Genomic DNA, 9,812 nt, shown 5'->3' with positions numbered 1-9,812 from the left:
ATTTTTTATTGACTGTTTCCTAGTATGGTTTGATTGCTTATTGTATCCTATGATTATCATTAAGTGTTGTACCTGATGATTCTAGACTCTTGATGAATGTATCTTTTCTTTTATGAACACTGAGAGCCTCTGTGGTGCAGTGGTTAGAGTGCAGTAGTGCAAGCTACCTCTGCAGCCAGCTGCCTACAATTTGGCAGTTCAAATCCCACCAGGCTCAAGGTTGACTCAGCCTTCCATCCTTCTGAGGTGGGTAAAATTGAGGACCCAAATTGTTGTGGGCAAGAGGCTGACTCTGTAAACTGTTTAGAGAGGGCTGTAAAGCACTATAAAGTGGTATATAAGTCTAAGTGCTATTGCTATTTGCACCAAGATAAATTCCTTGTGTGTCTAATCACACTTGGCCAATAAATTATTCTATTCTATTCTATTCTATTCTATTCTATTCTATTCTATTATTCTATTCTATTGACAGGTTGCAAATAGCTTCCCCCTCACCCACAGGCCCTTGTAACTTTGAACAAATGGCTGTAAGTCAAAGACAACCATTGTTAAGGTTTAAAACAACATAGGACTCCAGCCAACAATGATTTACTCCAGAAATCATTATGGATAATTAACTATCAAACTCATGGCCTGCAGGCCAGATGCGTCACGTGATCACACCTGGTTTAGCGGGGGGGGGGGGAGTCCTGATACGTCACGTGACAACGTGATGACTTGTGTTCGACACTCTTGGTATAAAGTGATTGTAAAAAAATATATTTTGGCTACCAGCTGAACTTAAGGTATAGAAAAAGAATCAAAACAAGGACAATGAAATCAGTGGGGTAAAAATACTTACGCGAATGACTGGTCCTACTGAACTTCTGCCTAAGACAGCCATCTGACCTGCGTAAATGCGATTTGCTCCATATTCGCCTGCGTGATCCACTCTGATTATTCGGTCAATAACCGGCTTGTTGATGTCATCCAAAATTATTCCTGTACTACAAAATCTGTAAGGGGAGCGTAGGAATTGCAAGCCCCATCTTCCTTTTGCACCTGTCAAGCAGACAATCATTGATTCACTGTCAAAGAAGAGTGCAGCCATTACTTGAACTTTTTCGGAGCTTTCTAAGCATGTAACTAATACATTAGTGTTAAAAAATAATAATCAACATTTCCCCTTTCAGCTTGTGATTTTCAATTAAGGCCTAAGTGAACCAATATTAACAGAATAAAAAAGTTGGAAGGGGCCTTAAAAGTCTACTAGTCCAATCAAGGTCAAAATTCGAGCAAGAGGTCCTATAGTATTCGGTACAAATGGTTGTCCAAGCTCAAAAACCTCTGTTGAGGTTAAATAATTACATAATCGAGATGCTTTAATAACTGGTAGGAAGTCTCCATCAGAAGTCAGGTGAGACTGAATTAGTTGCTCTCTCAGTCTATCCAACTATGCAGGGCTGGTATGATAATTAAATAGGAAAACTTTGCAAACCCTGGATTCAGCTAACCATGGTTCCACGGAGGGACTCAAAGAAAATCAAGATGATGCCTACGACTAAAATCATGATGCACATAAAAAGGGAGCGCAGCTTTCATTGAACGCTAGTGGCTGTCATCTTGACTCCCTTGTGGAGCGTAAACAATTCACACTAGGGTTTTCGTATCCAAACACCATGCAGTCTGGCAATGTCCTACTTAACAGGGTTGTTGCAAGGAGAAAAATAGAAGAGGTAGAACATTTATTCAGTTATTGATTCCTTTGGTAGGGTGGCTTATCTCATCTAAGTGGCTAAAGATAGCAATCCAATAAAAAAAGCCATAGGTAAATCCATGAAACCACCATAACCATTTTTAAAAATACAGTAGGGGCTGTTCTAATAGTAGTAATATTATTACTATTAGGAGGAGGAACAGTAATAGTAGCAATAGGAGAGTGCTGGGTGAACTCAATACTGGCACTTCCTTAGCCACCTGCCGAGCCTCCCATCCAAGCCACCTCCTCCAGCGGGCCGCACCAAAGTCCCTTTCCAAGATGGCTGCCTGCCGGGAATTCTGGGAAGCGTAGTAAGAGCGCTGGACGGATAAATTAATCCAGGGAGGGCAAAGGAGGCATCCGAGTGAGGGTTCTAAGGGCAGGGTTGGGAGGATCACGTGGGAATCCCGAGAGAAGAAGGAGCTATCCCGCTAAACGCTCTACCTTCCCTGAGGGCGCCGAGCTCACGGATCAGCAGAAGGCCACTGCCCGCTGCGGCCTTCGCCATGCTGCCTGGCGTAGATTGATGACGTAACGAGGATCCTGCAACCACAGCCCTGTTGTGGCGCCCTGTTGACGTAAAACGTCCTTAATCCAGAACTAATACTTTGAGACAGTTGTGGGCGGGAAGCTCGTTCGACTCTCTCACAAACGAAGTGTGCCGCTCTATTTTAAAGTCTCTATGTCTTCATTAGGGACCTCCCCCCGAGGATGATATTCTTTCCCTGATTGGAGAAAACCGCCATCAATTCGCCGAGAGGCACTTCCTTCGGGGGTTGCCAAGGAAACCAGAGAACGCGATCCGGGCCGGTTGTGTGGAGACTTGCCTCGTTTGTACCGGGCCGCATCGATGGCGGCGGGGCTGCTGGGCGGCTTGGGGTCGGAGCGAAGGCTAGCCCGCTCGGTGGCTCATCGGCTGTAAGGGCTGGGCCGGGCTGGTCGGGGGGTGGGGGGTGGAGAGGAGAAATCCCTGGGAAGCAGGACAGGGGTATGCGGGTTCCTGAGAATGTGCAGAGTGCTTTCCATCCCATCCTCTGGGTGGATGGCTGGGTTGATATAACAGATAATCAGAGTTGGAAGGGACCTTATAGGTCATGTACTCCAACCCCGACCCTACACCATTTCTGACAAATGGCAGTCCAATCTCTTCTTGAAATAAAGGTCTTTTTTTTCTTTGTTCCCATCCTGGTTTCTTTTCTTTTTTTTTGCCATTTTCCCATTGTTTTCACATGTTTTTAAATAAATAGTCTATTTTTGAATTTGTGAATACTGTACATAGTTTCATATTTGAATTATTGAGAATGTAATTGTGATGTGCTTTTTAACATTATTGCCATACGATAAAGAGATGGATGGATAGATAGATAGATAGATAGATAGATAGATAGATAGATAGATAGATAGATAGATAGATAGATAGATAGATGATAGATAGACAGACAGACAGACAGACAGACAGACAGACAGATTAATTAGACAGACAGACAGACCGAGATAGATCTAGGGTAAACAGGTAGACAGATGGATGATAGACAGATGGACAGATAGACAGACAGACAATAGATGGATGGAGGATATATGGATAATAGATGGACAGATAGACAGACAGACAGTTAGATAGACGGATGGATGATAGGCGGATGGACAGATAGATGGATGGATAGATGGATAGGCAGACAGACAGAACTCTGGTTGCTGGGAATTAGGTGGCATATACATTTAATAAATAAAGGCAGACTAAATTAAGCCCCTAGTTCCTTCTTTGCCTGCAAATTGATACAGCCACGCTGTAATCACAATTATGTTTTGGGCACCAATCTGAGCAGGCAAACACTTTCTGGGCATGAGATTTTAATATTGGCGCTGGGCAATGGCCAAAATGACCCATTGAAAAACACGCTTTTCTTCCCTTAGAAAGTATTACATTGAGGTGCAGAGAAAGGAAAACTCCTTCCAGTTATCAGGCCTCTCCTGGGATGAGGCTGAAAACTTCTGTTTGGTAAGCCTTCCTATCCATCTTGTAGAATATGGGTGTGTTTCCTTTGGAGGTGTATCTCCACACATTGTGCAACTGACATTTTTAAAATCAGATTTAGCTATTGTTTTTTTGTGTGTGTGTGACTTCATTGCTTTTGAATACTCTGTTCTTAAGCGTCAATATTTCTTTGGCTGAAAAGCAGCATTTTAATGAGGAAAGTTAAAAACTGTCCAGGATAGGGGCCAGATCTAGAGGCTTTTCTCAAAAGGACAAAACATGGGTTGCGATATTGAGAGGGAAGGGCCTGCCTCTTACTTATAGGCTAACTTTCTTAAAGACTTTCTTAACTTCCCAAATAAGCAATATTTATGTATTTTTTAAAAATAATAATACAAGTAATCCTCAACTTACAACCATTTGTTAAAGACCAAAGTTACAGTGACACTGAAAAAAGGGGCATATATCCACTCCTTGCACTTTCAAACACTGTACATCCCCATTGTCATATGATTAAAATTAGGTAGGTAGGTAGGTAGGTAGGTAGGTAGGTAGATAGATAGATAGATAGATAGATAGATAGATATTTGTCTGTATATACTGTAATGCATTTGTTTGTTTTTTAATTTTCTTGCAGCACCCTGTTTACTTGACTGAGCAGAGGACAAAGGAGCATAATTTTGCCAAGATTAAGCTGGAAGCATTCCTCCGAGCCTATATTGGCAATGCTGAAGAATGCAACAGGAAAGTCCAGGGAAACCTGGTCAAGCAAAAGGAGGTGGAAAAGCTTATTAAAAAGATGGCCCGAGTAATACTCAGATTCATCATTTTATATATTTCATGTAAGGGGAAAAAAAATAGGGACTATTGTTTTGCTCCAGTTCATATTCATTAGACCAGTGTTTCTCAACCTCAGCAACATTAAGATGTGTGGACTTCCAACTCCTAGAATTCCCCAGGCATCTTGCTTGCTGGCTGGGGAATTCTGGGATTTGAAGTCCACATATCTAAAAGCATGCTGGCTCGGGAATTCTGGGAGTTAAAAGTCCTTGCATTTAAATGTCTATGGAGATTCTCAGTCATCTAAGTCATGGTAGTCTCAAAGGTGCTTTTTTTTCTAGAGGCAACTGGACTTCCTTGTTTTTTTCTTGAAAATGTTTTCGCTTCTTGGGTGAGAAGCAAAACATCTTCAAAGAAAAATCAGAAAATCCAGTTGCCTCTTGAAAAAGCACCTTTTGGGTCCCTGCATTTTAAAATTGCTGAAGTTGGGAAACATTGCATTATAACACCAAACCAGTTGATGGCACTTCCATTATCTTCTTTTAGGTTCAACTCTTTCCAATGAAAGAAGACCAACTTAAATGGGGCAAGATGTGGGTCCAAAGGGCAGGATAGGAAAAGTCCTGAATGATCTCCAAGCTGCCTTAATGCCACAATATTTTTACCATCACTAGTGGCTCTTTCAGTCTTCGTTGGTTTTTTTTAATAAGAAAACTAATAGGCAGCAAACATACCTGAGGTTCCTGACTGGATCATATCCTCAAGGAGAAATAGCCTATGCTTTTGTGTATATCTCTGTAAGTTTCTTGACTTCCCCAGAACACCCCAAGCTTATAATACCTGGGACATTCTAGGCAAGTAACTTGTGATTGTGAAGCAGCCACTTGAAAGGAGGTGCTCAACTGGGAATGGAGCAAATGTGAGTGATTGAAGAAATCATGAAAGCAATTCAGTTTCTCATTATGAAAATAGAGTAATGAAATGAATGGGGGGAAAAATGTTCCGCATTAAGTTTATTGACCTGGCCTAGTCTATTGCCTTTCTATATTGATAAAACGTTCAATTTATCAATTTTGGATGTGATTTTCCAGTATGCCAATGATGCGGTCTGCTCTTCATTTGTAGGATTACATACCTGACAGAATAAACGATGTGAAAATGAAGAGCAGGACAAGGTAATGTCATTGAGTGTAATGGATTCTGTCTACGGAAGGCGATGTGATGGACCACAATAAAGAGAGATAGGTAGTGAGGGGTCCTTGGTGCTCTCTGAGCTTGCTTGTTTTCTTGTAGATGTTTCATTACCCTAACTAGGTAACATCATCAGTGCTAGTAACGGGTGCTGCTTGCAAACAGCATTGATGATGTTACCTAGCTGGGTAATGAAATTCTGCAAGAAAACAAACCATAATCTGGGCAATGAGGTACATCTGGACCTGGAGATGATCCAGACCTTTGAACTGATCTGGGATAGTCCATAGACAGCTTGCTTGTCCTCTCGGTTTGGAGAAAGCAAAACCATTTTGGCCTTTGTGGATCTGCTAATAGCAATAGCCCTTAGACCTCTATACTGCTTCACAGTGCTTTCCAGCCCTCTCTAAGCAGTTTACAGAGTTAGCCTCTTGCTCCCAATAACCTGGGTCCTCATTTTACCGACCTCGGAAGGATGGAAGGCTGAGTCAATCTGGAGCCAGTCAGGATCGAACTGCTGGCAGTTGGCAGAATTAGCCTTCAGTACTGCATTCTAACCACTGCGCCACCATGGCTCTTATGATAATAATAATAATAAACTATGAATTAAAACCCATTTGTGGTCCCTTTGAACTAAGCGTACTTTCCTCCGCTAGGCAAAACAAAATACCCTGCAGCCTCTCAAAATTATATTTGAACGCTGTGCCCCCATTGTCCCCGGAAGAAGTGAAAAGACTTGTGTCGTCGGCATCCAAGCTTATCGTTGCTGCGGTATGTACCCTATCCAGGCCTGATTCTGACATGACACTCAGCCAAAATGGTACAGGTATTCCTCGGTTTACGACCGCAGTTGGGACCCGGGTTTCTGTTGCTAACCAAGGCGGTTGTTGAGGGAGCCATGCCTGATTTTATAAATTTTTTACCACGAGGGTTAAGCGAATCACGCGGTCCAATTGTGATCGCATGACCGTGGGCATGGTTGCGAGGACTGGTTGTAACTGTTTTCAATGTTGCTGTACATTGAAACGGTCGCTAAGTGAATGGTTGTAACTCTAGGGCTACCTGTATTTTGGGGGGCTTTGCTTTAGCTTACAATTTAAACATAAACCAGGCAGTTTGATAAACCACCGTCTGCGGCACAAATCCTGAACCAGCAATAGCTTATCGAAGCTACGCTTTGTAAACTCATCCACTGTCTGATTTGTTTGATCTACGTGGTGGAGAATTGACCCATTCTGGCTCAGCAGGCTGTGCAAACAAATTGTCTTTCAACAGGCAGAGACGCTTACGGGATTTATTTGTCGGCTGTAAAACAGTTTGCGGAAGCATTATTTTTCCAAAGAAGGTATTATAAATTCATAAATAGTTGAACATTCTGCTGAAAGTGGCTCCCTCTTATTAACCTTCTTCCTCTGCTTTGATAGTTCTGATCCTTTCATCCCATTTTTATTTTATTATTTGCATGCTTACTTTTGTCCTGTTTCATAAGCCCAGAGTGGAAGGAGATGGGAAGCAAGCTGTCCTGTTCCTTCTTTTGGAAATGACAGTTGGGAAGGTGATTCCTATCATCACACTTTCCAGTGACTCTTGGACCCTTATATAAATTTAAGACTTGAGGGCTGAAATTGAACACCCCCCTGGTAATTAAGTTCTTATTGTGAGAGTAAACTTGAAAGCAGGAATGGCCTTCCTTTTCCTGATTAGTAAACCTGTCTGAGTAATTGATTTGTAATTACTTAATAAATGTTGTAAACCAGAAGAGGCTGTCTACATATGGCTGAAAGCCAATTTTCAGCATCCTGAGGACCAGTTATGATCGGGAGGTACCGAATCATGTTCTTGATTTAAATGAATAAGAGTTTGTATTTTAAGAAGTATACAGTATTTCTGTTATGGTATCAGCTCTTGGGTAGATTTGAGTTCCTCTGGATGTATGTTGCTAGAGAGGGGTTTTTATTTCTGTTGATTCTTTTCTTAGACTTCGAAAATCTCTCCAGAAGAAATGGAAACAACTCAAGAACTTAAGAGAAGAGAGAAGAAAAGTGTTAAGAGTTTCAGTGATGGTCACAAGGAGAATTTTTCCACCATCCTTTTTCATGAGAATCAGGCAAGAAGGTACAGAAGCCCGGGAGTATTGTGGTTGGCATCTTGTTTTAGATGAGAAGAGCTTACTATATAAGCTCTCAATTTATTGGATTTGGGTTTAGTGGACTTGAGACACAATAAAGACATTCCATCTCCCATTTTGCACATGCATAAAATTCCATTTGCTATTTAACGGGCCATCTGATTTAACAGACACCGAAAGCTCAAATTGATGGCTATCATGTTTTGATCTTTCAGAGGCCAACAAAGCCAAACAAGACAAAGCGATAAAGAGATAAAGAGGAAGACCAAAGTTTCAAATACTTCCAGTACCACTCCTGCTAAATCGAGAATTTTTTCCATGGCTGCTTGGAATACTCAACAGAAGACCTTTGTACCCACTTTGAAAGGTACAGTCAATGTTGGCATGCATTCTTGTACACCATTTAAAATCCGAAGACAGGAGTCCTCTTCCAAACCTGGTGAAGATGCTTCAGGCAAGAACTGTCCACCTAGAAAGCCTCGGCTTGCAGGACCAAGCCAGACACTTGGATCCAAAGCCCACAAAGATCGGCCTCAACGCTCTGTCGTCTTGAAAAGTAAAGAGCAGAAAGTGTCGAAAGGAAGCTATGCTCGTCCCTCTGCCAGATCGACAGCTGAGATTTACAGCAGCCAGCATTCAACCGCCGGAAGAAAGATCAGAAAGCAATTCAGTTCTGAAACGATGTCCAGGTCCTCTATCCTGAAAAGGGTCAGCGATCCTAAACCCCACCCCAACGACCCCAGAGAAAAGCTTGTGAAACGCACCCAAAGGAACGGGACTAAAGGCGAACAGGAAAGCAAAGATTCACTGTCCCGAACCACTTCCAAACGCCGTCAGGTCAACTTTGCAAACTGGGAACCTCTTGGCTTGGAGAAAGATAGAGTAAGAGGCTCTCAGGATGACGGCGATGACGACACCACTGCACCTTCCACAGAGAAATGTGGGCTCGCAGAAGGACACAACGGCGGTTGTGCTTGTACCGTCCAACAAGGGCCGCCTTTTCTGCACGAGCTTTGCCAGGAAATGACTCAAGAAGCACCTGCTGATCAGACCAGGGGCGAATCCAACAAGTCATTTTCTCCGAAGGAGCCAAGAGACGCCCGGGGGGGAGAGTATCGCGTCGATAGCTCACCAAGTCCAGAACGAGTGTTAGAATCGGAGTCCTGTAAACGAGAGGCAATCTGTATCCCGCCCACGGCTCCAGCCGGTTGCCGATGTTCAGAACTACCAAGTTACTGCATGTGTGAAATCAAGGAAGAGCAAGAGATCGGGTTTCCTGGGGAAACCGCCGCGCTTTCGAACAGTTTGGACGGGGAAGAATCCGACGAGGAGCTCACCAACTCGTCTCTCTCGAGCAGTGCCAGATCATCCAGCTGGTTATGCGAGCAGATGGTAAAGTGTTTGAAACCTGAGCTTTTCTGCATTCTTGGTTATTGGTTCCGGACGTTAACCTGTTTATATTTATAAACCGTTGCTTTTCAAACAGCTGGCCAGTAGTTTCCACTATTTCAAATGACATGAGAGTTGGCGTTCCCGTTCCAGCTTGATGCTTTTCCGAAAGATTTGAGCTAGCCCAGCGTTTTTTTTAATCTTGGTGACAGGTGCTAGAATTCCCCAGCCAATGTCAGGTGCAGGGAACCAAGAACAACATGGTGAGTTGCTCAGAGCAGTTTCTTTACTGCTCTTTGCATGTAGACAGGAACCTTGTCAGACTAAAGCACACACTCCGCATAAGGATCAGTTCAATTTTGGGAAGGTGTTAGGGAGGATCCCTTCTGGGTTTCTTTCTGCATACCAACCACCCAAGATTGATTTGTCTTTTACTTCCTGGAGAAAAGAGCTCTTCTCTCCTGCAAGCTAGTGCCAGATTCCATCACATCCATTTTTGTGCTGGCTGGGGAATTCTGGGAGCTGGAAGTCCACCCAACTTTAAAGTTGCCAAAGATGAGAAATAACGAGCTAGATGATAACATGCGGAGGGATAAAGTCTCTTGAGAAGG

The 9,812-nt window shown here is 42.9% G+C and overlaps 2 protein-coding genes across 6 annotated transcripts in view; one reads left to right on the top strand and one right to left on the bottom strand.

The window, feature by feature from the left end:
* Positions 1 to 2,301, bottom strand: part of COQ7 (coenzyme Q7, hydroxylase) — a 6,854-nt gene extending 4,553 nt beyond the window's left edge. Inside the window, exons 1-2 of one of the 2 annotated variants that reach the window (XM_087973383.1) lie at positions 2,183 to 2,301; positions 842 to 1,041 (exon numbers count right to left, since the gene is read on the bottom strand). In XM_087973383.1, the coding sequence (XP_087829509.1) occupies positions 842 to 1,041; positions 2,183 to 2,246 (264 nt within the window). In that variant the 5' untranslated portion in view covers positions 2,247 to 2,301. Of the gene's footprint in view, positions 1 to 841; positions 1,070 to 2,182 lie in introns of both variants that reach the window. The other variant, XM_087973382.1, reaches the window with a different exon arrangement.
* Positions 2,302 to 2,359: 58 nt separating this feature from the next.
* LOC113421887 (uncharacterized) overlaps positions 2,360 to 9,812 on the top strand; it is an 8,864-nt gene continuing 1,411 nt past the window's right edge. Inside the window, exons 1-7 of one of the 4 annotated variants that reach the window (XM_087973380.1) lie at positions 2,360 to 2,656; positions 3,653 to 3,737; positions 4,351 to 4,555; positions 5,619 to 5,668; positions 6,341 to 6,455; positions 7,663 to 7,799; positions 8,028 to 9,204. In XM_087973380.1, coding sequence (XP_087829506.1) covers positions 5,652 to 5,668; positions 6,341 to 6,455; positions 7,663 to 7,799; positions 8,028 to 9,204 — 1,446 coding nt within the window. In that variant the 5' untranslated portion in view covers positions 2,360 to 2,656; positions 3,653 to 3,737; positions 4,351 to 4,555; positions 5,619 to 5,651. The remainder of the gene's footprint in view (positions 2,657 to 3,652; positions 3,738 to 4,350; positions 4,556 to 5,618; positions 5,669 to 6,340; positions 6,456 to 7,662; positions 7,800 to 8,027; positions 9,205 to 9,812) is intronic. The other 3 variants (XM_087973379.1, XM_026682521.2, XM_087973381.1) reach the window with 3 other exon arrangements.

The sequence above is a fragment of the Notechis scutatus genome, chromosome 12 (assembly GCF_049901735.1).
Source record: "Notechis scutatus isolate UNSWTSFEM ecotype Mainland chromosome 12, rNotScu1.2, whole genome shotgun sequence".
In the NCBI taxonomy this organism is placed as follows: domain Eukaryota; kingdom Metazoa; phylum Chordata; class Lepidosauria; order Squamata; family Elapidae; genus Notechis; species Notechis scutatus.
Note: the sequence above shows the minus strand (reverse complement) of the source record. Positions and strands in the feature narration are given on the sequence as shown.